We start from the raw sequence: 26,915 nt of genomic DNA, 5'->3' as shown, positions 1-26,915 counted from the left end.
TCCTCCAGGAGCCAGGACTTCAGCCAGAAGGATGAGGTCTAAGCCGGAAGCCACAAAGGAATGATGCAAGATGGGGTGTTTGGAACTCAGCGTGAGGTCTGAAGAACTTCCTGGAGGGGGCATCACAGGGCCTTCAGAGAGCACTCAGAAAATAGGTTGGCAGTGAATGGCCTATGTGGGTACCTAGGTAAAGGTTTAGTTCACCTGCAGAAGACACCGAGATGCTTCTCGGGAGGCCCACCTTGATTGCTCACCTGGAGAGAGCCCATCCCAAGCATCTCCCAGTGTCTGCATGCACAGCTCCTCAGGTCAGCTCCTCCCCTTCTCAGAACTGTGCCTTCTGCTTGGGCTTACCGTGCAGTTAGAGCCCAAAGACCTCGGGTTCATCGAAGGTCTGTGTGCTTCCCCTCGGCATCCACCGCTCCCTTGGGCTAGAAGATGGCTTGGCCGCTGATGGAGGTGCCCTGGGTCCAAGACAGGAGAGGTCAGGGTCAAACAAGGTCAAGCCCAGACCTCCTCCAGGTTGGCACCAGCTCAGGGAGAAGCCGGAGAAGGACGGCACCTCCCGAGGCCCTGGCTGTCCTTGGGGATGGAAGGGGCCCTTGACCTGTGCGCCTCACTCCCATGTAGTCCCCACACGAGTTCAGGGCCTTCTCAGCCCCCTCTGTGCTCAGAATCCCAGCGTCCCCACTGGCGGGGCTGGGAGTGCATCTGTAGGCCCAGCCTCGGGACTGCTGGCACCCAAGGAGGTGACTGCAGAAGAGGCAGCAGAATTCCCAGCATCAGCCTGGTGTCAGCCCTGCCCCTGTACGTTGTCGGCTCCCCGCCTCTTGCCTGCCATAGCAGGGCACACCAAAGGCTCTCGGTTATCTTTACTAAGTCATCTCCTGTAAACTGCTGATGCTACCCAGCTACACAGTACCTGACACTGGGCTGTGACACCGGGGGCCACAGCCTGCACAGCTTGAGCCTGTCTGGGAATCTCTAAGTACATACACGCTTGTAGAACCTCTCAGGTTGTTGGAACCCTGGGGCAGGGGCTGGGGTCAGTCACCTGGTCCTGCACAGGACTCTGCTGGTGGACAGTCGCAGCTTCCAGTTCCTGTCCTGCAGTGATGTGACAGAAATCCCGCCATCACGCAGAACAGCTGCCGTATGGCAGTAATGTGAACTGCACCAAGTTCTTTACTGCTGATGCAAACCTGGCTCTCCTCCGCCGCTTACTCTCTGCCCTTCTTTCTTGTATTGAGCAAGTATTAATTGCTGGCCTATTCTCTGCCAGACACTGGGACTTAGCCATCTCCTGCACCTCCGAGCCGAGAGGGCAAGAGAGGCAGCGAATAGACAAGGAGTTTCAACAGACAGGGAAGCAGCGCCAACTCTGCAGGATGTAATGACGTGGGGTGCCCCAGGGTCACCTGATCTTATGAATAAGGAGGCAACTAGAGGGTGTGGGGTGGCTCTCCCAGGACAGTGATCCTGCCCCTCCCAGAAACGGTTGCCTTCCCCACGCGGGGTTGTCTTGTCCCTTCACCCGCCTGGTTCTCCCACCTTCTGCGTGGACGACGCAGAACTCAACATCAGTGTGTTCTGCTCAGTGTGGGGTGGGGGACAGAGCCTCCCAGATTCAGGGGCTCACCTTTGCAGATGTGCCTTCTGTTGTCTGTCACAAACCAAGCACCAGGAGAAACCCAAAGGGGGCTTCGGAATCAAGTGCCCTCCTGATGGTGTGAACAAGAGGCTCTGAAAGTGCCCAGGGGCGTGGGGCTTCCAAAAAGACAGCTTCCAGGGGAGGTGGCCCTTGAGAAGACAGGCCAGCTGTTACATCTCTGCATGTCAGGACAGGAAGGGGCCCCGGGCATCATCTGGTTGAGCTGTTCCTCTTTGCAGGCGGGGTGGGCGTTTTGTGGGTAGTAGCCATCAGGGGCAGAGGAGAGGAGAGGAGGCGGCCCCAGCATCGGTGGGCAGCTTGGCTTCCAGACACTGATCACCTTTCCCTGCTCCTTTCTCTGCCACCACAGCCTAACTATGGAAACCAGCAATACGGACCAAACAGCCAGTTCCCCACCCAGCCAGGCCAGTACCCTACCCCCAACCCCCCGCGGCCGCTCACATCTCCCAACTACCCCGGGCAGCGGATGCCCAGCCAGCCGAGCACTGGGCAGTACCCGCCCCCCACGGTCAACATGGGGCAGTATTATAAGGTGAGTGCCGCTGCCCCACGGGCCCCTTCCCTCCTCACCAGCTCAGCTCCCTTCCCTTGCCTGCGCCATCCTGGCCCTGGGCACCCCCTGCGGTCACCAGGGGGCAGGCGGAGATTGCTGGATGTGGCCTTGTATGCTCCGAGCTATGCATGTGATGACCGAAACGACTGGCTTTTCTTGGTTCCTGTTCTCACGGGACTGACGATGGTTTTCTTTCTCCCTTCACTATTTATAGCACATGTAAGATAATAACAATGGAGGAAATATATTTTTTAAGAAAAAGTATCCGCTCGAATATATTTACGCTTGATTATTCTATGCACGTGGGCACCAACAACGTTATATGGTTCTTAGTACCTTGTAATTTTGAACCTGTTTCTTTCACTCGACACAGCATGTTACTTATTGCTACAGTCCCAGTGGTTGTCACTTTTAATGGCTGCCTAACATTCTACTGAGAACCGTACGGCGTTTTATCCTTTCTGTTGGACATGTGGGATTTTTCCTGTGGTTTCACTTTTGAAATAGTACTATAATATTTTCATGCACGTAACTCTTTCCTTCTTTGGGATTACTATAAAGTACATTCTCAGGAGCGAGGAAGACTCTGGAAATAATTTACACCTATTTGCTCATGAATCATGCCAACTTACATGACCACCCACCACTTGGCTTACGTGGGCTTACTATTTTTACCCCAACTTCACACATTAGGTGTTGCTATTTCTATAAACTCACTAAATTAGTAGCGATGGGTAGGTAGAGAAAGGCAAAACACTGACCGCAGCAGTGACCTGCTCTGCCCCTACCCTGCCCCCTACCCCAGCACTGGGTGGGCCTCTCCACCATCCCCCGTCCTTCTGGAAGACTTTCATTTCAGGAGGGAGAGAGGGTTTCTGGTAGACTTTCAGCCTTCCATCCATGGCTTTGTTTATCTTGCTTTACCAGCCAGAGCAGTTTAATGGACAAAATAACACCTTCTCTGGAAGCAGCTACAGCAACTACAGCCAAGGGAACGTCAATAGGGTATGTTCCAGTCTCCGTCTTGGGAATTATAACCCACGTGCACTGTGTTAGAGAGGGCCTCACTGTTTCTGCCCCAGTCTTTCTGAACGTTAGTAGGCCCATCTGCTCCAAGCCAGAGATGCTTGGAGAATCCACAGTTCAGATGAGTGGGATGGGAATGAGTGTGGACCTGGCCAGCCCTGGAAAAAAACCATGTGGGGACTCAGAGACTAAGGGAAGGGGCTCCTGGAGACCCTTCGCGCCTAACTCCTGGGGACCCCAGTGTGGTGGGATGGGGATGAAGGACATGGCCTACAGTCATGCTGTGGGCCGCGGGAGACCTGGAATCGCTTCTAGCTTTCTTCTTCTCCCCAGACTGTGTTAGGGAAGTCCTCCATCGCCCTGAGCCTGTGTCCTCGCTGGCCAAATGGGCTGGGGACCCTACAATCTTTCGATGTCGTGACCCAAGTGAAGGGTGGTGATGCCCTTCCCAGACCCACCTGTCTTCCTACGGGAGCAGAGGCCTGAGTGCACCCAGAGTGGAGGAAGGGGTTTCCCTGCGGGGGCTGGGGGGAGGGTGTCTCTTCCCTTGGGGGAGCAAGGGTCGCAGCCCTGGGATGCTAGGGTGGGCAGGGTCTGTGTCCAGAGCCATGGCCCCTCCTTCCTTATTTCTTAAACCAGTAACCTATATGTGGTCTCTCTTTCCTTCCAGCCTCCCAGGCCGGTTCCTGTGGCAAACTACCCCCACTCACCTGTTCCAGGGAACCCCACGCCCCCCATGACCCCCGGAAGCAGCATCCCCCCATACCTGTCCCCCAGCCAAGACGTTAAGCCACCCTTCCCGCCTGACATCAAGCCAAATATGAGCGCTCTGCCGCCGCCCCCAGGTGAGCGCCCCGCTCTCTCCTTCACGTCCTCCCTTCCTCTGTCCAGACACCTCCATATGCCCCCACCTCCCCTTCCCTCAGAGTACACCGGGAGTCAGGGGACTTGGAGGTCTGACTGCTGGCCTGTGCGGGCTGGGCATGTGGAAAGAGAGGAGGGTGTGAGAGCTGCCTGAGCAGCGGGAGGCTGGGAGGCAGAGTGGCTCTCAGCTGTGGAAAAGGACTGGGGGCAGTCTTCAGGGCTTCCAGGGCAGACAGCAGGTGGGGGCAAGAACAGGAGGCATGGGACTTGGGATGCAGGGATGCTCAGGATGGGGTCCAGTGGACCAGAAGATGCCAGGAGCTGTCTGTTGTGCTCTTAACCACACAGCCCGGCTGCTGTGGCCCTGTTCACACACACACGCAGGGCATGCAGCCAAGGGCGCGTGTTGTGTGCCACGGCGGCCAGGGTGATGGGGCTCACCGGCTCCTCCCCTGTGCAGCCAACCACAATGACGAGCTGCGGCTCACGTTCCCCGTGCGGGACGGCGTGGTGCTGGAGCCCTTCCGCCTGGAGCACAACCTGGCCGTCAGCAACCACGTCTTTCACCTGCGGCCCACAGTCCACCAGACGCTGATGTGGAGGTGAGTATAAGCGTGTGGCACAGCCCATGCCAGGTGGAGGCGGCCTTGAGGCCCTGGCCTTGCCTGGGAGAGGTGGTAACAGCACCTGTTTGACACCGTCACCTGTTCAGCATCACTGACTGGGCCCTGCTGTGTGCAAGGCCTGGGAATGTCATGGAAAACCTGCAGTGCCTGGGAGACAGACAAAGCTGCCTTGGCGTAGGGGCCCGAGGGTAGGGATCAGCTGTCACTCACCCCGGTCCAAAGTGAGTGCTCAAGGACAGATTCCCAGAGGAAACGGTAGCTAGCTGAGACCTAAAGGCTGAGAAGGAGGATATTCCAGCGGGGACTCTAAGCTGGCCCCTGACTGTAGCTCATGTGGCCAGAGCCAGGAATAGAGAGAGGTGCAGGAGCAGGGTTGGGTCCTTCCTGAACCAGGCAAGCAGCTGGCCACTGGGCAGGGCTGCTGCTCAAACATCTGGCGCTGGAGTGTGGGGTCTGGAGGCCCCCTGCTAGCCCAGGCTCTGTGTTCTGAGCCTGCTATACCTGATCTCCTTTGATCTTATGAGCGGGCATTGCTTGCCCCATTGACAGTGAGGAAACTGAGGCCAGAGAAGTGGTTAGCTTGGGTGAGTCCTCACAGGTAGCAAGAAGCAGAACTGGGAGTTGAGCTCGGACCTCTTAGACACCAGAACCCATTGGTATCTCCACCCTCGGTCCCTTCTCAGCCAGGACTCAGCTACCCGCTGAGCACCTTGAGGGCATGAGATGTGTCTGAGCTGAGCGCCTGCCTGTGCACACACACCTGTGCACACACGCCTGTGCACACACAGCTGGCCCATTGGCTTGATCAGGCTGATCAGGCTGCAGAGCAGGCCTGAGACAGCCAGGGTGAGCATAAGGGCGTGGGAACACAGACACTCAGCAGAAGAGACACCCGTGCAGGGGCCTTGCTCACCCACCCCTCCTTACTCATGCGTACCCTCACCCGCGAGACCTCCTGTGCCCTGGCTACTGGCCCTGCTCGCCTTTCATGCATGTGTGGTCCCTGCTGCGTTTGTGGGGATTCTTTCAGGGCCGTGTCCTTGGGGCCCACCGTGGAGGGGAATGGGCAGGCTGAACCAGACAAGGCCCTGGCCTGGGACGCTTCTTCCTCAGGAGCCTAGGACATAATCAGTCTTCCAGCTGGTCTGTCCTTTCTGTCTCTCTGTCTCTGTCCTTACGTGCAGGGGGCTGGGAGATAGTGGCCAGAGTTGGGGGGCTATGGTTAAACAGTGTGTGGGAGTCCTGGGGGAACTGGGGTTGTTGGAATGGGTTTTGATGAGGTTGGGGAGCCTGGGCAGTGGGAATGTCCAGTGTGAGAGAGGAGAGAGGAGGCGGTCGGGGGAGACTTTATGGCTGAAGACGGAGTCCTGGGCGACTTGACGGGGGCCGTGGTGAGGCCGAGGTGTGTGGCCCTGCCAGGCAACCTGGAGGCCCGGGGCAGCCCCCTGGCAGCGCCGCCCTGAGCCTCAGCCCCACCCCCAGGTCTGACCTGGAGCTGCAGTTCAAGTGCTACCACCACGAGGACCGGCAGATGAACACCAACTGGCCGGCCTCGGTGCAGGTCAGTGTGAACGCCACGCCCCTCACCATCGAGCGCGGGGACAACAAGACATCCCACAAGCCATTGCACCTCAAGCACGTGTGCCAGCCAGGCCGCAACACCATCCAGATCACCGTCACCGCCTGCTGCTGCGTGAGTGTGCCGGGGGTGGGGGGGTGGGAGACCCTCAGCGCCCCGTGGGGTCAGCCATGGCCCGGGGTCCCCTCCCCACAGCCCTCGGAGTGATCTTTCAGAAGCAGCCCAGAAATGTGCCACTGTCCTCATCACCCCCACCCGCCCCCCACCCCCCTCCTGGGACTGTGGGATGAAACTCAGCCCATCATGCTCTGGCCTCCCCTCTTGCATTACAGCCTTGCACCACTTCCTCCCGGAGCTCTTGGACACCCACCTGCCCCCATGCCCACCACCTTCTTCCACTGGGGAAGTTCTGTGTCTCCCTCAAAGCTAGGCTCCATTCATGCCTCATTTGCAAGAAATTTTGATATTCTGATCATCTTTTTCCCCCCAGACCCAACTCCACCAAGTCTGGAGTTAACGCCCTCCCTTGGTCACCCAGCAGTGCTAGCTCAGAGCTCTGTGTGTGTGTGTGTGTGTGTGTGTGTGTGTGTGTGTGTGTGTGTGTGTGTGTGTGTGTGTCTATGTGTCTGTGTGTGTGTCTGTGTGAGTCTGTGTGTGTCTGTCTGTGTGTCTGTGTGTGTGTGTGTCTGCGTGTGTGTGTCTGTGTGTGTCTCTGTGTGTGTCTCTGTGTGTGTCTCTGTGTGTGTCTGCCTGTGTGTGTCTGTCTGTGTGTGTCTGTGTGTCTGTGTGTGTCTGTGTGTGTGTGTCTCCTGACCTGTGACTCACTGATCCGGGACCACATCTGAGCCATGCTTCTCTCCCCCAGGATCAGGGTCTGGCACTTAGTGCTTGCTTGGGAATTTGCAGTTTACCTGCCCCCGCCTGCTGGCCTCCCTGGAGGAGAGAGAAGAGCTCTGATCCAGCCCTCATGAGGGTTGGGGCTTCAAGACCACCCAGAGATAGGGGTCACAGGACTAGGGATGCTGTCAGAGTGAGGAGCTTGTGGGGGCTTGTTGGAGAGAGCAGTCCTGGAAGGCCTCCTGGAGGAGTGAAGACAAGACAACATCCTCCGGCAGGAAGGGTGGAGTAGGCATGATGGGGAAACAGCAGGGTGCAAGGGTAGGAAGTGTTTCGCTCCCATCCTGATGCCTTGTGTCCTGTGACCTCCTTCAGGGAGGGGGGAGCAGGGGGTGTTGCTATTTGAGCATCAGACTCAGCTTTGGTGGAGACCCACTGTCCCTGGGGAGTGACCCCTCTCTGGGTCCCCAGCTCACAGGTCCCAAGACACATCCTGGTCCTTTCGGGCTCTCCCAGGTCCCAGGACCCTCTGCTAGCAGGGCCCCAGGACCCTCTGCTAGCAGGGCCCCAGGACCCTCTCCTAGCAGGGCATCACTGTGGATGTGGGGCCCTTTGCTGTGTTTAGCCTCTGGGGCATGGTGTGGGGGCCACATGGCAGGGTCCGAGTCTCTGCTTTTTCTTGGCAGTCCCACCTCTTTGTGCTGCAGCTGGTCCACCGGCCCTCTGTGCGCTCCGTGCTGCAAGGCCTCCTCAAGAAGCGACTCCTGCCTGCGGAGCACTGTATCACAAAAAGTGAGTGGGGCTTCAGGGCTGGAACCAGACCCCCGTCTCTCCACAGGCACTGTCCCTCGAGCCTGACAGCACTGGGCCCTGAGGAGGGGCCCTGGCACCAGTCCCTTCCCCTTCCCCTCCAGAGCCCCTCCTCTGGGGCTGTGGGACAGTCAGAGGAGTACACAGTTCTGTTATCACAGGATATGAGGCAGGTTAAACCAAGATACCATGGTGTAGGTTGTCCGGACGGGCTCCCTGAAGGTGATCACCTGGAAGGATGGGAGGAACTGGAGAAGAGGGTTCTTGGTTGCGGGGGAAGCACAGAGGTCAATTGCAGACTGGACTCCTTACCTCAACAGCCCAGGCCTAACTTGAGAGGGAGGGACTTGGCTCCGAGTCCCAGGTGCAGACCCTTGGGCTGGGGGCACCATGCAGGAAGCGGGAAGTGTGCTCCTACACTCCCTTCAAATGTGCCCCTTTGTATGCTGAGCCCTAGAATCCTGCCAGGCCATTTCCACCCTTGCGGAACTAAGTGCAGAAGTGCCTGTGGGGCTCTCCCACTGACCCAGAAAATCAGTGAGGTGCCAGACTGTTTTTGCAGGCTTTGCAGAAAGCCCTGCCTTCCTAGTGAAGACACAGGGCACGAACTGCAGAGGCTGGGGGGCTGACGACATGGCCACCTCCAGGGACACTTCACACTTTTCTCCTGAAGAGTGTCATTCCAGAGTATTGGGCATCCCAGGGCCCCCAGCTTGCCGATCTCACTTTCACCCAGGCCTAGGTGCCCTGCACCTATTTATGAGACTTCCCAGTGTTATGGGTGTGCATCAGCCACTTGAGGGAGTGGGGGAAGTGCAGGACAGCCTTGCCCTTCTTATCCACTTCTGCCTCCACCCTGCAGTCAAGCGGAATTTCAGCAGTGTGGCGGCCTCATCGGGCAACACGACCCTCAATGGGGAGGATGGCGTGGAGCAGACAGCCATCAAGGTATCTCTGAAGTGCCCCATCACATTCCGGCGCATCCAGCTGCCTGCTCGAGGCCACGATTGCAAGCATGTCCAGGTGAGCAGTCCTGGGAGGAGCCTTCTGGAATCTGGCTGGGATGGCGACGGGGTAGGCACAGGGCAGCAGGGCTGTCTCCAACCCTGGAAGGATGCCGTGGCCATCAGCAGCTGATTTCACTCACTCACTCCTGACATCATTTATCCTTCAAGCAACTTCTCTGTGTACTCAGAGCTAGGTCCATCTGGTTTAGGTATCGTCAATGAGCTGTTGAAGTGTCAGGACTTAACTTCTCTGGCTTTGAGGAAGTCTCGTGAGATTTTATTGAGCAGTTAGGATGGATGTAAACCTCACTGGTGGGACCTGCTTCTTCCCTATGAACCAAGAGACATGAACATTTCAGAGGATGGAGTAGTAACAAGGTTAGAAATAAAGAGGATGGAGCCCCCACCCCCAAAATGAGAGTGCTGGGGATTTGGAATTCAGGCTTCATTGGTTATGCACCATTGTAGAAATTCGTTCGTCCCCTCTAAGCCTCAGTACCTCCTCTGGGCCGTGGGGACAGTTTCCTTGCCCAACTTATAGAACTCTTTGGATATGACAGACAATGACAGTCATCATGATGTCTACAAATGGGTGAGCTAGCCTCTCACTTCTTTTTGTTTCCTCTCTCAGAAGGAGCCAGCAAGAATTATAGAGACCTCTTCTGGAGCCCCAGAGGGCTCCAGAACTGGATTTAGACAGTCCTAGCCCTGGCAGATGTCATAAGCCAGCTGGAAATACTGCCCTTTGGGCCACCATGCTGATATGAGCCTGAGAGCAGGGGCATGTCTGCCCGGCTCGTCTTGAGGCCTTGCCCTGAGCACACGCTCAGGAAGTGGCTGTGGGTTGAGTGCCTGGTCACAGGTTGAGTGGCTAAACACAGGCAGCCCTAGTGGGTGAGATGCATTGGGTGGGGGCTACCCTGGGGCCAGGCCAGCCACACCCTCAGCCCCCACCCTGTCACAACAGGCCCCAAGGGCTTCAGAGTGGGTCAGGAGCCCCCTCCATCAAAAGCTCCTTCCCTGGGAAAACGGGGGCAGGGGATGTCTGGTTGCCTAATTTGTCTCATACATGCTGATGAACCAGATGGAGCGTGTCCTCCACGCGTGGGCTTGGCCAGTGAGAGTGGCAGGATTGGTGAGGGGCGGCTGCAGGGGAACTGGAAGGCTGCTCGGAGGCCGAGGGTCATCTGGTGCACAGGGCTGGTATGAGGAGGGCTGGGCACAGCGTTGCAGGGCGTGGCCCTTAGGCTGTATGCACAGCAGAAAATAGGCAACATCACTCCACCCAGCACCCCAGCCCTGGGTCTCTCCATCACCTGTCTCCGTCCCTGGTGGGACATCTTCATGAGGGTCCCAGAGGCAGTTCAGGTTGCCTGTAAGTGGTTTCTGAGGGCCCTGGGCTCATCGGTCTTTGTCTCTCGGCCTCTACAGTGCTTTGACTTGGAGTCATACCTGCAGCTGAACTGCGAGAGAGGGACCTGGAGGTGTCCTGTGTGCAAGTAAGTGACACCTGCCTCAGCATAAGCACACTCACCTGGCTGTGGGAGGAGCTTGGGGCCTGTTCTATGGGGTTTAGCCACCTCCCACCTGCCCTAAATGCATAGCAGAGGGGCTCAGATCACAGGGGCAGCGCATAGTCCCCTTGTACCAAGCTGTCGCAAGGCTGCCCCCTCCTGTTGGTGCCCCAGTAGTAACCAGTGGCAGGGGCTGAGTCTCTTGGACACAGTGAGGAGGAGCGAGCTGTGTCTCCACCCCTTAGGGTCCAGGAGCCAAGGCCAAGCCCTGCCTCTCTTCTTTTCCAGTAAAACCGCTCTGCTGGAGGGCCTGGAGGTGGATCAGTATATGTGGGGCATCTTGAATGCCATCCAACAGTAAGTAGGCCTCTCCATGTGGGGAAGGAGTGGGGGGGCAGCAAGAATGCGGGCCCTGATGGCATGAGGTGAGCATACATGGTTGCCCCTGATAATTTATCCCCCACTGGGCCGGCAGACCATTTTCCCACATCCCTCACCTCTCTGCAACTTTAAGGACTTGTCTACCTGGGGGCAGATGAACTTTCCAGAAAGGACCATGCTCAGAGCAGGAAGCTGACGGGGCCTGCGGTGGCGGCCGTGCCGTGAGTGCAGGCTTTGGGGCCAGCCACATAGCCACTTGCTTTTCCTAGCCTCAGTCTCCCCTTCTCTCCAAAGATGTAAAAGTCTCCCATACCTCTGATGTAGGCCGAGTGTGATGGGAATGGGGGCAGGGCGAGCCTGGATGAGAGCATCACAATGTCTCTTCAAGCTGAAGGCTCTTGTGTCTACAACCTGGTACCCAGGACCCCAGCTCTGCCCCTTTGTTCCCCCAGCTCCGAGTTTGAAGAGGTCACCATTGACCCCACATGCAGCTGGCGGCCAGTGCCCATCAAGTCAGACCTACACATTAAAGATGACCCTGATGGCATCCCCTCCAAGAGGTTCAAGACCATGAGCCCCAGCCAGATGATCATGCCCAACGTCATGGAGATGATCGCCGCCCTGGGCCCTGGCCCGTCCCCCTATCCACTCCCGCCTCCGCCCGGGAGCGCCAACTCCAACGACTACAGCAGCCAAGGTGGGCGACGGCTGATGAAAAGGGAGGGAGAAGCTGTGGCGGGGGCCCAGGGTTTCTGGGGTGATGGTGGCAGGTGCAGGGAAGCTATGGTGTGAAGAGGCAGAGATAACTCACCCCTCAAAAAACAACACCCCACTGCTGGCCTTGGGGTGCAGTGCCATCCTTCCTTTTCCGTCCCGCTGCTTGGTTCCGTCCAGCCCTGCAGGTTGGTACCCAGTTGGGAAGGCCTGCGTGAGACACTAAGCCGTGAGCCAGCCTCCTGCCCCTCGCACCCCACCCTGCTCAGCCTCCTCTCCTAACTCCTGGAGCTCCCAGGCCAGCAGCTGCCGATCTCAGGGGCTTCCGAGCCCCTTTGCTTGAGACGCTGCCACCACCTGCCCCTGGAGTTCTGGCCCTTCCCCAGGCCCCCTGTGTTTCCTTCTGATGGTCTACGCATTGGCCCTGTCCCTGCAACTCTCCCACCCTCTGAGAGACAAGAGTCCAGGGGCCTGGAGCACCAGCCTTCAGCCGCCTGTCCCTCACTCTCTGCCACCCAGACCCAGCTGTACTGCACTGCTCTCGGTTCCCAGAGAACACCATCCCTGCCCCCCAGAAGTCTGGGGATGGCAGCACCCCACGGAATCCCTGCCTTTAGGTCCCCGGGGCTCCAGAATGATCAGATTTCCAGAGACGTTAGCCCACCTAGCCAGAGTCCCACAGCATACCGAGGGGCCCAGCTTTCCAGCGTGCTGATCCTCTGAGCTCTCGCCACCACCACATGGTGAAGGGAGCAGCGGCTTGGGGGCCAGACGGCTGACTTCTCAGGGTGGACTCTCAAATCTAAAACAGCTTCCTTTGTTTACGGGGCAGATTTTGGCCACCTGCTCTGGGCCTGGGTCGTCCCAGTGATGAAGGGCAGGCATGGAGGTCTGAGCTGCCGGAGCTGACCCTAGCCTTGCAGGGGGTTAGGCCTGAGTTCTTCGTTTCCACACTCTGAGTCCCTGGGCAGGGGGTTGGGGGTGGCATTTTCCTTCTGATGACACCCCTCCCCATCTGGTTCCATCCCCAGGAAACAACTATCAAGGCCATGGCAACTTTGACTTCCCCCACGGGAACCCCGGTGGGACGTCCATGAATGACTTCATGCACGGGCCCCCCCAGCTCTCCCACCCCCCGGACATGCCCAACAACATGGCCACCCTCGAGAAGCCCCTCAGTCACCCCATGCAGGAGACTGTGAGTACCTGTTCCTCGCCCATGACCCTCCACCTCCCCGGTGCCCCCAGCCCCAGTGTGGGGCTGTTTGGGACAGAGGGCTCCCCTGGACCTTTCTGATGTTTGCCTGGTTCCCTCCCAGGCAAAGAGGAGGGCGGAGAGTTAAGTCTGGGGACTCAGGAGGGAGTGGGGGGCCTAACCGAGGCTGGGTCATGGCTCACAGCACCCCTGGATTTGGCTGTTTCACCCAGGACATCAGGTTCTCAGATGGGGGAAGCTTCAGGCTCTTACCCGCACATACATACTGCATACACGTGCACACATGCGGAGGCCTGCACACACCCCGCACGCAGGCCCACACACTGCCACACACATGGCACACATCCTACACACGCGCGCGCACACACACGCCGTCCCCTCTTACACACACTCTTACACTGACTTATCATAGCTCCATCCAGCCATCTAGAATTTTGTCCCAAACCCAAGCACTTTACCCCCTGAGAGTCTGATCACCTCCTTCTGCAAAAAGAAACATGAGGACATCTACTTATCCCAAGAGGATTCACTTCTCATCCTGTTTCACATATTAACACACTCTGTCGCTGAGAAAGCCCCTTTGGGCGAGGTGCCCTGTGCCGTCCCTTCTCTTCCTGTGGCCCCAAGAGCAATGGTGGTAGGTCTGACCACCCCCCAGGTCCTCATCTAGGCAGCGCTGGATGATCCCACTTGGCCTAGTGGGCATTTTCTGAGTTTGACCTCCCGGCTGTGCCTTGTATCAGTTGCAAGCAAGACATGCAGGCCTCGTGCTCAAGGAGCAGATGTTCTGGTGGTGCCTGGATGGAGGAAACACAGTTGGTGTTTTGGGAAAGCTGAGGCCCAGGGGCTGAAGACTGAGGCCTCGATTATTCTTTGTGTCTCTCATCTTAGCCAAGGGGCAGTCACAGAGGGCCTGGCAGTAGGTCCTGGGTCACAGCTGCCAGAGAGAAGGGGCCAGGGGGTCTCGTCAATGCCCAGCGGTGGGGTTGGACCTGCACCCGAAGGCACCTCTCCAAGCTCTCCATTCTCACGGTGTGGCCTCGAAGGAAGGGGCTTCTGGATTGCACTGTGTTCCCCGCACTCGACATGGAATTGGCTCTGCCACTGGGCCAGGAGATTGTCCTGTACACCAGAGCCACTAATTCTCAGCAGGATCGACTATTAACCAGAAGGACTCTGAGTAAGGGGCACTGTAGCAACTTGCCCACAGGAACCCAGAATGCCACATCAGAAATAACTGCTTTCACAGGCCTTTGGCCGTGTTTTTGTAAGTTACTTTTTGCCCTGTGGGGCTTCTGATTTCTGGGAGCCTTTCTCCTGGCCCCCTTCCCTGGCCCTGCTCCCCAGGATCTCAGCATTACATTACCAGGAGTCGCCCAGATCATCCCCTGACCCCATATTCACATGGCACCTTCTGAGTCCTCACAGTTCCCAACACTCGAACATGGCAGTGGGGGCAGTGTTTCCTTCCCCTTTCCAACAAGTCTCTCTACCACCTTGTCAGTTCTGCTGCCTGGGGTCTTTGCAGAGGGACCTAAGCCTGTGAGTTGACTTCACAGCCCCCCAGGATGCTTCTCAAATATGCACCGTCCTCGCCCATTTCTGGGCTTATGTTAGATGGTGACTAGACCCAGAAGTACAGATGTACAAGGTAGTGGGGTGCAATTGCGACCAACCCCCAACATCTGCCCAGCCAGAGCAGCCTCACCCTGCTGAGCGCGAGGCCAGAAGGATTCACAGTGCGCAGTGGGAGGGCCACAAGCAGGCGCTCGTTCACCCAAGGGCTCTCCTGTGCCAAGTGGGATGTTGACGGGTGTGTCAGCAGCCCCAGGGAGCACCCGCCCCTCTAGGCGCCGAGATAATTCTAGCAAGATGTCAGGGCCAAGGAGGGCAGCTGTGTCAGCAGATGCAGGGGGCTGTCTGTCTGGGGCTGGTCTCCAGGTGTGTGGAGCCCTCTCCTGCCCCCTGCTTCCCAGAGCAGGCACCGTGGAGCACTGCAGGCGTGGGGAGGAGTCACAGGCTGGCCTCACACTGACAGCCGTGGTGGCCGTCCCTCCAGCCCCTCCTGGTCCTTCTTACTTCATTTGCATCCCACACATGTTCCCCCAGGGTCACCATCCTTAAGGTCAGGTGGACATCGCCTGTTCTCAGGGCTCCAGGCTGTAGGGGCGGTGCTTGCAGGGGGCCACCTGAACTGTGGGCAGAGGCTGGCCCACAGCAAGGCCCGGGAAACGACTTTTAGGAGAAACAGGAAGAGGAACTGGGTTCTCTGGAGATCGGGACGGTGTGGCTGCAGTTTGCAAACCCACGAAGGAAGTGTCAGTGTTTCTGTGTGGCCCAGAAGACGGGGCGGGGAGGACGGTAACGAAAGACCACAGAGACAAGTGGCCGCCTGGCTGCCCATTCCGAGTGAGCAGCCTGGCCGGTCAGGGAGCTCCCTGCACTAGCAGAGTGTGAGGGGCGTAGCTGGGGTGGGGGTCACTTGGGGAATGCTGGAAATGGGGCCAGGACCTGGACCTTTCACTCTGAGATCTGAGCTCTGAAGGCAGGACTGCTTGAGGCCGACAGGGGAAGTGTAACTCTCACTCACTCACTCCTGTGTCCCCTGCCCACCCACAGCCCCTGTGCACATGGGGTGGGGTGTGGGCCCTTAGGTTGTCTATGAGAGAAGCATGCCGTGGAGGCCCAGGTGCCCCTTTTCCTGGCTGCCAGCCCTGGCCCAGGGCCCATGTGGGGCGCAGAGACCCTCCCCGAGCTGCACGCCCGCCCATGCTGTCGTCCATGTCCGCTCTCCGCCAGCCCAGCTCGGGCCTGCAGCACGCCGCCAGCAGCGCTCCTGCCCGCCTCCCTGTCCCCTGGAAACATGCCCATTTCGCTTCTCCATCCTGCCCTTGCTGTTGTTCATTGTGCTGGTGTCCGGGCCAGGGAGGCAGAGGGACTCCCAGGGGCCTGCCTGGACCCCGAGATCTCAGTGTCTCCGCTCATCTCAGAGCCCTTGGCCGCCTCCCTCCCGGCCCCACGTGGCCTCAGCCTCCCTGACGGGCGGTTTCGGGGGGGAGGATTTTTGTTTGTTTGTTTCTATGCAGAGGAAAAAAAAAAAGCATTCAGCTTTGTAGAGGGGTGGCTTTGTTTTGCGGGTTTGTTATTTTCCTGGTTTGGTTTGGTTTTCATTTCTCCAGGCGTCTCGTCGCCGTACCTCGTCACCTCACCTCTCTTTTTCCTGCTCTCTCCTCCTCCACAGATGCCACACGCTGGCAGTTCTGACCAGCCCCATCCCTCCATACAACAAGGTTTGCACGTCCCACACCCCAGCAGCCAGTCAGGGCCTCCATTACATCACAGTGGGGCTCCTCCTCCTCCTTCCCAGCCTCCCCGGCAACCGCCACAGGCCGCTCCCGGCAACCATCCACACAGCGACCTGACCTTTAATCCCTCCTCAGCCTTAGAGGGTCAGGCCGGAGCGCAGGGAGCATCTGACATGCCGGAGCCTTCGCTGGATGTAAGTTGGGGTCACCACATGCCTTGGCCTGGGGCTAGGCCTGGCGCTGGGACCTGTCCGAGAGCAGGGGCGGGTGTTGAGGGCCTGAGGCCCGGGGTGGAGGCATAGCTGTGAGGAGGGGTGGGCGGCCGGAGGGTGGGCCCCGCCAACCCGCCTCCCCTGGCTCCAGGACCAGGGAACCCCACAGCGGGCCAGCCCCCTCCGAGGGCCCCGCGTCCCCGCCCCCTCGCTGCTGGCCCCGCCCCCCAGCCCCTTGGCCACAGTCCCGCAGGCCAGCCTTGCCCCGCCTCGCCCAGGCCCCCATAGTAGAGTCCCTCTGGGCTGGTCCTGGAGGCAGCCCAGGAGGGTCCCCACCCATCCCCGCCCTTCCCCTTCCCCCACATCGGCTTGCCATCTCCGCGTCTGCCACACTTTCTGGCCCCGCGGCAGGGGAGGGGCTGGAGGGACAGGGTCCGTCCATCTGCGTCGCTCGTGTATGTCTGTCTCCAGTTTCTAGTCTGTGTGTCGTCCACGCCCTGTGCTTCTGCTGGCTCCATCGCTCACTGTGAGAGGCCCCGGGTCGCAGTGGGGGTGGTGGTGACTGAGGTGGAAGTGGGACGCTGAGACTTAGGGATCACCACCCCCCCACCCCCCCCCCCCACGTTGAGAACTGAATGACCTGGAAGGTGGGGCAGGGGACACTGGTGATGGGTGCTGGGTAGCTGGGCAGGGCTGCTGGAGAGAGACACAGCACTTGCCCCTCCCATCCCTCATCCCTAGACTCTAGATTCCTAGGCAGGAGGCCCGCCCTCTCCTCCATCACTCCTTTCCCTCACGCCCCAGCCCCAGCAGGAGTCACCCTTGATCTCTGTAGTGAATGGGGCTCACTCGGCTTTTTGGCCATCTTGAGTTCTTGTCTGACTCTCCTCCCCAGACCAGGCCAGGGCAGGTGCTTGTAGATTGATGAGGGTTCCCCCGGTGAGATCAGAAGATTCCAAGGACTTCACAGGAGAGGGTAGGGTTGGTCTGCCAGCCAGCCACGGGCTCAGCAAGGAGCCAGGAGTTCTTGGGTGAGGTATGGGTGGTGGTATACAAAGAGATCACCCAGCCTTATGTGCAAAGCCACTTGGTTTTGCTGGGAGGCCCAAGTGACCCCCAGTTGCTTGTGGCAAGTGTAAGGATCACTCTGTTCATTGAGGAGCCTTCCCAGCTGATGGGCTGAGGGCCCCACTGTCCAGACTTGAAGTGAGCACGGTGTGCCCCAGACCAGCACGGTGGCCTGAGTGTATCTGGGGACCACGAGCACTTAGTTTCCCCTGTTTGGGCCAGGACCCCAGGAGGCAGGTTGAGGGCAAGTGAACAGGCCTGGGGGTGCCCTGCCTTCCTCACCTTGGGCTGGCGCCCTCAGCTGACACCTCACCTGGGCTTTTGTACTTCTCTTCCAGCTCCTCCCAGAACTCACAAACCCCGACGAGCTCCTCTCATACCTGGATCCCCCCGACCTGCCGAGCAATAGTAATGATGACCTCCTGTCTCTCTTTGAGAACAACTGAAGCCCACCCCTGCATCGGGGCCACCCCTCCCCACTCGGCCTCCTTCCCCGCCTGCCCCCCACACTTCCCCGCTGGGAGCCCGAGCCCTCGGACCGCCCCTTCTGCGGCCTTCAGAGCCAAGGGGCAGGAAGGTGCGCTGTGAAGGCAGTGTGGGTCTGGAGCCCACGCCCAGAGCAGGCCCTGAAGATGACCCTCGAGACGGGGCAACAGCCCAGGGAAGGGGCACAGGCTGATGGCGGCTTCCAGACGACCCTCCAGTGCCCCCCAGATTCTTCCAGTTTCTAAACTGTAACCCAGCTTCCCTGCTTCCTGGCCCAGAGCCATCTCCAAGTGACTGTGACCCTGACAGAAAGCCCCCCAGACCCCGGCGGCCCCAAGCCTTGGAGCAGCAGCGGCAGCTGGCAGCATTGAGAACAGCCTGCCCACCACCACCACCACCACCGCCCACCACAGAAAAGCACAAACCTCTGGGCAAGAGAACTCTCAGGGGCCAAGGCTATCGCTTTGACCCCAGACCTCTTAAGCCAGGATACCCTATGAACAGTCTCAGAAAGCAGAGAAAAAAGACAAGATTCTGTGTTTGGGAGAGGGAGAGCCACTCACCCTCTTGCTCGGGGACGGGTGGCAAAAGGGAGTCAGGGCCTCTCAAAGCCAGGATGGCCCTAGAACCACTGACTCAGGCCAGGGCCCAGCCTTGGGGGGACGGGGGTGCAGAGAAAGACCCCAGCTGAAATTATTGTGCCCTTAGTTGGAGCGGGGAGGGCCACCAGTCAAAGTTGGAGTCCAATAGAATCAGCAACTTACAGTTTTGCTCCAAGCCTCTCCTGGTTTTTAAACGACTGCGACAAAGCTATGAAGTTACTTGGAGAAGAGGAACGTTGGACTTGGACAGCAAGCGAACCATTTCTCCCCGTGTGTTCTGCTTCCTTCCTCTGCTGCCCTCCCCCACCCCTCTGAGACTGTAACGCCCATGTCCCTCTGCCCCAGTGCCCGTGTCTGCCCGGACGGCAGGGTGGGCGGTGGAAAGGCAGGGGATGCAAGGGCTCAGCAGCAGGAACCCCGGGCATCGCTCGCTCTCCGGCTCCTCTGTCTGTCTGGTCTGTGCTCCAGGCTGACCCGGGCTCCGGCGCAGCCCATCGCCATGTGTGCATCTGGTCTGTGCTCCAGGCTGCCCCGGGCTCCAGCGCAGCCCATCACCGTGTGTGAGTCTGGTCTGGGCTCCAGGCTGCCCGGGCTCCAGCACAGCCCATCGCCGTGTGTGCCAGAATCAAGCATCGCATGGTGTTTCTGTGGCTGTCTCAGCCCCAGCTCTTGGCCACTAGCCTCTCCCTCACTTCGTGTCCCTCTGCTCTTGCAAGCTTACCCCACACTCCTGCTCCAGCAGAAGCAGCCTCTGGTTTACCCTCCGAGCTTTGCTCCGTCCTGCCAACCGCTTGCTCACTCTCAGAGTGCCCCGGGTAGCTTTCTGTGCGTCCGTTTTCTTCCAGGCTCCCCTGTGCTCCCCGAGCCACGTGGCCTGTGATGCTGGGCGGTTGGGTCGCTTGGATCTCCTCTGTAAATTTGTCGTGCCCCTACCCTGCTGCTGCCCGGGACCTTCGCTCGCTCCCCCGTTCACTGTCTATGTTTTCAGTCTCTGCCTCCCCCTCTGTTGACCGGGGGACACCCAGCACTCCTCTGGATCTGACCAGAACGCTGGCCCCAGCAGTTGACTTCCGGTCACGGAACCAGCCGGCCCGGCACAGAGTTTTCTGTAGGAAAGCTGCCATCGTCCCTCCCCCACCCCTTTCCTTTGTCCCGTTGTTGAGGTTTTTTCAAACAGCGTGGTGTTCCGTATGCAAATCAATTATTTTAAGAATTGCTTTTGTAAATATCTTTGTGAATATTTTAGTATTGTCTTTGATAATATTCAACATTTTCATGACCTGGTTATAGCCTTTGCTGGTGTTTTTAAAATACCTTGACTCAACGACAAAGACCGAGTCCCTTTTTTTAAAAAAAAAAAACAACAAACAAAAACAAAAAAGCAACCAGGGCCATTTGTACAGATGAAGGGACAAAAAGCATGGGTGGCTGTACCGTGAGTTAGACGAAGACCAGGCTACCCGCTGTTGGGAGCCATCCCCAGTTGGCTGGTGGGGACACATGTGGCCGTCTCCGACCAGTGACCCTTAGCCCCAGCTGTGTCAGGCCATCTGGGGATGCCCCGCCCCAGACAGACCTATAGATGCCTTCCTTAGAATTTCCCGCTTCCTGCCTTGCAAGACTGTCTCAAAAAGGCCTGGGTGTGTTCTTGTTGTTATCAGGGTGTCCCCACTCTGCTCACCAACTTACCCACAGCTTTCTAGCACAGAGGGTCTATCTACTGCCCACAACCCAGGCTCCGGGCACCTCCCTCATCCGTCTCTGAGTAAGCCGTGGGCTCAGCACCCTGAGGTGGATTTCCTGGGTCCCCTCTCAAGCAAGCCTCCACCAGCAAGTTCAGCAAAGAGCTTTCCAGACCTGTGGTGCCTGCATCCTACGCTCTGGGCACATACTCTTCCAGAGCGATTTTGGAGCCGGGTAGGTGGGGTGGGGGTAGGGGGGTGAGCATCAAGGTGTCTGGGGCTGGAACGAGCCCTAGTTGGTGACACAGTCAGGTGACGACGGCTTCCCCAAGCAAGGGCGGTTCTGAACTCTGGGGAGATGCTTCCCTGACCCTTCCAGATGACTACTTGGAGCCATACGTAACCTCAGCAAAAACGATGCCTCAGCAAGCCACTTCTCCATGACAAGCATCCACCCAGGCCATAGGCACACTGCTGCCTCCACTCCACGGAATGGACAGGGCGCCAGCAGGCAGGCGGGAAGGCCCAAGTACAAGCAATCACCCCATCTTCTTGGTTTGAAGCTTTACCCATGGATCATATTCCTGTAGCCATTTTTATTTTTTAAGGAACTAATACTTTCTCCCTAATGGAAGCCCTGAACCCCCAGAGAGCTCCATGTCTGCTCCCTCGGCCTCACCCAACCAGACAGGGCGACGCGGGCAGCAGCCACTCAAGGGACATGTGTACATATGTAAATGCGAAATAGAGACATGTTAACAGATGCATTCATTTCCCTTGGAATGTGTATTGTTTTTATTTTACGGAACAAAACAAAAAGGCTTGGAACTCCATCTTAACGTGGAAAAAAACTAGATCCTGTCTGTTAGCGTCTGTGAGGTCCCTCTCCGCATCTGTCTCACCATGTAATATACTCTGACTCTGTGTGGAAAGGAATTTTTTGTTCCGTTCTTGTTTTTATTTTACCTACATGTACTATTTAGCTTCAGTGTACTCGTCCTGCCACCTGTGTATTTTTAGGGTGCTATGGAAATAATGAAAAGAAACGGGGATTTCAGAAGAAAATTGTAACCAAATTCATACTTTGTATAATTTTTGATATCATGATCGCAGGTGATTGACACAGACACGCGTGAACACACACCCACCGTGCAGCCTGAAGTAACCCCCACAGCCACCGTCATCGTCTTTGTACATCTCTGTACAATGCAATCATTTCATACTTTAAACTGGTCAGAAAACTAATTGTGATTTCTAGTCTTGCAAACCTGTATGTAGTTAGATGATGTGACAGCCTCTAATATTTATCTAATAAATATGTATTCAGATGAAACCTGTATATTAGGTGTTCATGTGGTTATTTTGTATTTAAAGATCAAATTATTTGACTATTGCTAGACATTTCTATGCTCTGTTGTCACGCTGAGGTATCTCATTTGCCCATGTTAATTTCTTTTTTCTAAATAAATGGACAAAAACGAAGGTTTGGCGAACTAGCGATTTTGTGAATGGTAAGGAGTGGTTTGGGTGTTTGCTGGTTTTGCTTTATCAACTGCCACCCCTGCCCGATCACCCTGCAAAACAAACAGAAACTGTGCAGTCAGGTACTAAGTTGGAGGAGCCCCTGATGCAGGGGTCCCTGCAGAGAACCTGGAGCCTAGCCCATATGAATGTGCAGTGCCCAGCGGTCTCACCTCCGGGTCTCCAGCGGTCCCTGGTCCTGGTGAAGGGATGGCCTGGCTGGCAGGAAAGGGACCCTGAATGGTGCCAGGCCCTGTACGGGGTTCTGGGACTCAGACCCAGTGTGACTCAAAGGCTATGCAGTGCTGTCTGGGCTCTGATAGCAAGCCCCTGGTGGATTCTCTGGTCTTAGGAACAGGAATCTCATCATGTTAAGACAGCTGCTGTCCTTCTGACCACCTCTCTCTGGCCATCCCACTTCTCAGCACCCTCGCCCCCTTCCCCTTTAAGGGGGACCTTGAGTCTTCTCTTGCCCATGATTGCAACTTACATAAGCTTCTTTGCTACAGACACTGCCCAGGTCCTGTTTCTATTAACTGTCCTTACAGCCTCAGACACACAACTGGCTTCCCTTCCTGTGTCTCCTCCTGAACTTCGGGGAAGTGAATCTGATTCTCAGAGCCCAGCATCAGAAAAGCTCCCCTCTTCTCTCAGCTCTGGCCTCAGAAAATAGGACAGACTAGAATTTGGCTGTTGTGGCTTTCCCTCCACAGAGACAGTGTGAGGCTGAGTCCAAAGAAGGAAGGCACCCCAGAGTATATCCCCTGGAGTGTATGTGTCCACGTGGGGGGATGGCGGGGGCGGGGAATGTGTGTCAGGAGAGAGCACAGATCTGCATGTGAGCAGGTGTGTGTGTGCCAGAGTGAGCCAGGAGGACGTGTGCAGGGTGTCATCAGGCACAGAACTGCCCGTGGAGAACTGGGGGCCAGGAAGTCGCCTGCCTCCAGGACTTCTCCAGGGTGGCCAGCTTCTCTTCTTGGAGGGAGATGGAAGGGGAGGGGAGGAGGAGAGCTTACATTAAACCTGGAATCCTGCGGCCACTGCCTTCTGCTGGCAAGAGGCGTTTTCTCTGAGAACCGACACTCCTGGAAGAGGGATGAGTAGCATCGACGACAGCTTCCCAAAGGGCCCCCCAGTTCCCCACTGCCCTGGAGCAGAGGTTTCCCACGGCCCTGTCAGTGGCTCATGAAATCATTTTGGTTGGTTGTGACAAGCACTTTTTAAAGAAATAGATGAGAATGAAATAGAAAATACAAAGAGCACCCTTACAAAGTAAGGGTGCTGATTGTATCATGAAATTTTGTTGCAATTGTGTGTCTGTGTCTGCTGAATCATGCTGTAAAATTAATTCTTACTTGTGGGTTGTGGTTAAAAACAAAAAGTTTAAATGCCATTGCCTTAAAGACAGGAAGTGGGCAGGGGGTGGGGAGGGAGAGGCAGGGAAGTATGCTCCCCTAACTTTAAGATAAAAAGCAAACCTTCCTGCTGTTCTAGCTTCAGAGCCTGAAGCCAGGGATACAGTTTAATATAGTCAGGTGACCGCCTAGCAAGGCTGCATGGAGACCCACCCACCCCACCCCTCTAACTCCTCCTGAGACAGACTGCTTCCTTCCGTGGGCCCAGAGTGAGAGAAGCCAATGGGAAAATCCCAGGAAGGGCCTCACTTAGAGCAGCTTGGAACTCAGCCTCCTGCCATACTGCTCTCTACCCTCTGCTTCCTCTGTCCCCTCACACATCTTCAGCATATCCTTCAGCCCATGGGTCATCTTGGGTTTCCATTCTTCCCAACCCACCCTGCAGAGCCCCCACCCTCTGCTAAATGACTGTCCCTCCACATAAGGCCATAGCGTGCTGGTAGGGAAAGTTATTCAGCCCCACATGCAGCTTCAAGGACAAATTAGGATCTCCTGCTTCACTGAGACCTCAGGGCAGGAACTCCTACCTGCCCACCAATGTCTCTCTCCTTCAGCTCCAGCCTCCTGCTACACCAGGCCCACCTTGATTAGCAGGCTACCCCACCCTCACATAGACCCCCACTAACTTTCCCCCCACCCACTAACCTGTGTTCCTCCTCCCCCAGACTTATCTTTTTCCGCCCAGGCCCAGAGGATGTGGTGTTCCTTCCCCAGTCAGAACCAGTCCCTCCTCAGCCTCTGAAACTGTCACCTCCATCTCTTCTGGGAAGGACTTCAGCCCCTTCCTGGACCCTCCCCCACTCCCTTCCGCAGGCCTGGAGCTTAAGCCTCTGGGTCTAACAGCCTCACCCCCACCCTTGGCTGTCCAGCCTCTCTGCTCATTCTCATGCAGACTTCTCAATCTTGCCTTGATCGCTCATCATCCTTGACACCATGCAGCCAACGTCTCTGACATTCTCCGAAACTTCTCTCACAAGCTCGCCTATGACCCCTTGTTTTCTCAAATCTGCTCCCCTTTTGGAGACTGGACCTCAGGGCTGCCTTTGACAGTTGTCACTTCTGCTGTGCAGCTCCTTTCCCTTGGATTCCATGGCAATCCCCTCTTCTGGGTCTTTGGTCCTCCTTCAGTCCCCTGACTCGGCGGTCTTCATTGTCTTCACAGGTTCCATCGTCACTAAGAGCAGCGGAGGTCTGTCAAGCTCCCCTTCTCTGGCTGGTGGCACCAATCCCTAAGGGTCTGGAGGGTGTTGGCTGCCAGCAACTCACTTCTCTTCACAGGACAGTTGTCCTCAGCAGACAGGGACCTCCTTGCCTGGGAGGTCACCCCACACACACACACACGTGCACCCCTGCCAAGGATTCCACGCTCAAAGATGATTACTAAAAGCCACCAAATGACAGCCTTTACTGCAGTGTGGTTAGCATCCTCTGTGGATCCAGTCGGGGCTGGACTTCACCTGAGGCCAGATATTTCTTCTGCTCTTTCTCCTGCTTTTCGCCCTCACTCTCTCCTTTGTAGGTTTCTCCCGAGAACACTCCCTCAGTTAACCATGGGAATCTGAAGGCCTGTCTCAGGCTCTGCTCCTAGGGAACCAGACTAAGACAGTCGGTGCAGGAGGGGGCCTGGGAGGCGGCCTTCGGGAATAGGATGCTGGAGGCGGCCACTGACTAGATGTGAATGAGGTCCCACCCCTGGTGCCAGTTGTGGGCATGGGGCAGCTGTGTATCTGCTACTCACATCTTCACCTGTGGCGCACTGGGATGGCACACGGGTGGGGGCTTGTGCCAGCTGTGGCAATGTCTCTCGCATTTGAAGGGTAGGTGGAAGGAATAACTATTAAGACTATGGAATTGTGCGGCTATTGCAAAGTGTCACTGATTCATTGAAAAAAGGGAAGAATAGTCTCAGATCTCTCCGTCAGCCATTCAGAACAAAGTGAAAGAGTCCACAGAAACTGTTGGCAAGAAGCACCAAAATTATTCTCTGCGGCTGGGAGCCAGACAGAGTGCAATGAGGCAAGGACTTCATCGTTAGAGCAGCAGAACCTCAGAAAGGCCATCTAGGCCATTCTCCTACACCAAAGTCAGGTCCCTGATAGGGGAGAAGTGAGACCCCTCAAGACACGAAATCAGGATGGTGTGCCAATGCTTCCCCCTCGGCAGTTACTTATCGCTACCTGGAGGGTGTATTACAACCAGCTGGCAGACAAGGAAGATTCCTAAGCATGGTTCACAGATGAGGCCACTTGATATGTGGGTGCAAATCCCGTGTGGGCAGAGCCTGCCCTGCAGCCCCTCTTAAGGGGCCGAAAGACTGACAGTGAGAGAGTGTTCTTCCAATGGGCAGAGGTTCAGGCTGTACGCCTGGTGCTCTATTCTGCATGGAGAGGCCACTAAGCAAAAGATGTACAGGTGCTGACAGGCAGGGGCAAATGGCTTAGCTCACTGGTCTGGAGACTGGACCTCACGGCTACCTTTGATAATTGCTGCTTCTGCTTTGAAGCTCCCTTGTCTTGGATTCCATGACAATCCCCCCTTCTGGGTCTTCAGTGCTCCTGAAGTGTCCTGACCATGCACTGGAAAGAGCAAGAATGGCCTACCTGAGATGGGAGGACTGGTAAAGAGGTATGTGGTTAGACCTATGAGCCTGGGGAAAATGTGAGGACCCACAGAGCACATTTTATCAGATGCCAGGGAGTGCCCAGTACAGAAGAGGCATGAAACAACCAAGGAGGCAGGGCGGCTCGACCAGCTGATTGGCCAGAATCTGTCCCCGTCCCTTGCTCTCTGTCTAGTGTTTTGAATAACATGGGCTTCCAGCAAGTGTCATGGAGAACAGAGTGACAGCGAGATAGAGATCAAGTTGCATGAGCCCAGCACCAGAGGCTCCCTGTCATCAGGGCTGATCTAGCTACTGCCACTGCTGAAAGTCCAACCTGTCAGCCATGAAGACCAAAGCTGAGCCCCTGATACAATAACATTCCACAAGCAGATCAACAAGCCACTTGGTGCAAGTTTACTACATAGGGCCCCTTCTGTCAGGGAAACGGGGGTGATTCACCTTGACTCAAACTGATACACCTTCTGGGTAAGGGGTTGCCTCTCTGTCCTGTGGGGCCTGAGGCCAGCACCCTTATCTGAGGACTCGTGCTTAATCGCTCAGCCGTGTCCCACTCTTTGTGACCCCGTGGATTGTAGCCCGCCAGGCTCCTCTGTCCATTGGATTCTCCAGGCAGAACACTGGAGTGGCCTGCTATTCCCTTCTCTAGGGGAATCTTCCCAATCCAGGGATCGAACCCAGGTCTTCTGCACTGCAAGCAGATTCTTTAATGTCTGAACCACCAGGGAAGCCCTATCTGAGGGCTCAGAGAGTGTCTAATTCACTAATGTGCGTTCTCATACAAGATCATTGCAGACTAGAGGTCTGAGTTACAGAAAAGATGGTGTGGCCACGACTCCATGATCCTAAGTTCTACACCACACAGAGGCTGCGGACCTGAGAGATGGTAGAACGGCCTCGTCAAGATGTAGCTGAGGTATCAGATTGGAGATGACACCCTGTGAGGGTGGATGCTATCCTTTGGTTACAACCCAAACCAATGACGACTCTGGTCTGTCAATAGGCAGACAAGGTCAGCTTAATGTGAGAAGCAGGTGGGTCTGAGCAGTGCAAGGACTATAGGAAACACTTCTGTTTTCTGCCCACATCCCTCTGCCGGGCCAAAGCCCAGAGCTACCGTGAGTGTGGGCTCTTAGCCCACAGCTCCCTTTTCTCTAGAGAATGGCCCTGAGGTGTCAAGAACTGTCTTATCTGGGAACTTATAC

General features: G+C 56.7%; 1 protein-coding gene across 4 annotated transcripts in view; it reads left to right on the top strand.

Annotated features, from left to right (window-relative positions):
• Positions 1-21,610, top strand: part of ZMIZ1 (zinc finger MIZ-type containing 1) — a 149,376-nt gene extending 127,766 nt beyond the window's left edge. For 3 of the 4 annotated variants that reach the window (XM_018042217.1, XM_018042216.1, XM_018042219.1), the window contains 13 exons: positions 2,022-2,204; positions 3,153-3,230; positions 3,922-4,096; positions 4,576-4,717; positions 6,224-6,434; positions 7,844-7,949; positions 8,830-8,990; positions 10,406-10,473; positions 10,777-10,845; positions 11,322-11,566; positions 12,615-12,781; positions 16,041-16,298; positions 17,723-21,610. In XM_018042217.1, coding sequence (XP_017897706.1) covers positions 2,022-2,204; positions 3,153-3,230; positions 3,922-4,096; positions 4,576-4,717; positions 6,224-6,434; positions 7,844-7,949; positions 8,830-8,990; positions 10,406-10,473; positions 10,777-10,845; positions 11,322-11,566; positions 12,615-12,781; positions 16,041-16,298; positions 17,723-17,830 — 1,971 coding nt within the window. In that variant the 3' untranslated portion in view covers positions 17,831-21,610. The remainder of the gene's footprint in view (positions 1-2,021; positions 2,205-3,152; positions 3,231-3,921; positions 4,097-4,575; positions 4,718-6,223; positions 6,435-7,843; positions 7,950-8,829; positions 8,991-10,405; positions 10,474-10,776; positions 10,846-11,321; positions 11,567-12,614; positions 12,782-16,040; positions 16,299-17,722) is intronic. The other variant, XM_018042218.1, reaches the window with a different exon arrangement.

This window comes from Capra hircus, chromosome 28, assembly GCF_001704415.2.
Source record: "Capra hircus breed San Clemente chromosome 28, ASM170441v1, whole genome shotgun sequence".
NCBI lineage: Eukaryota > Metazoa > Chordata > Mammalia > Artiodactyla > Bovidae > Capra > Capra hircus.
The sequence above is the reverse complement of the archived record's forward strand: the minus strand, read 5'-3'. Positions and strand labels throughout refer to the sequence as shown.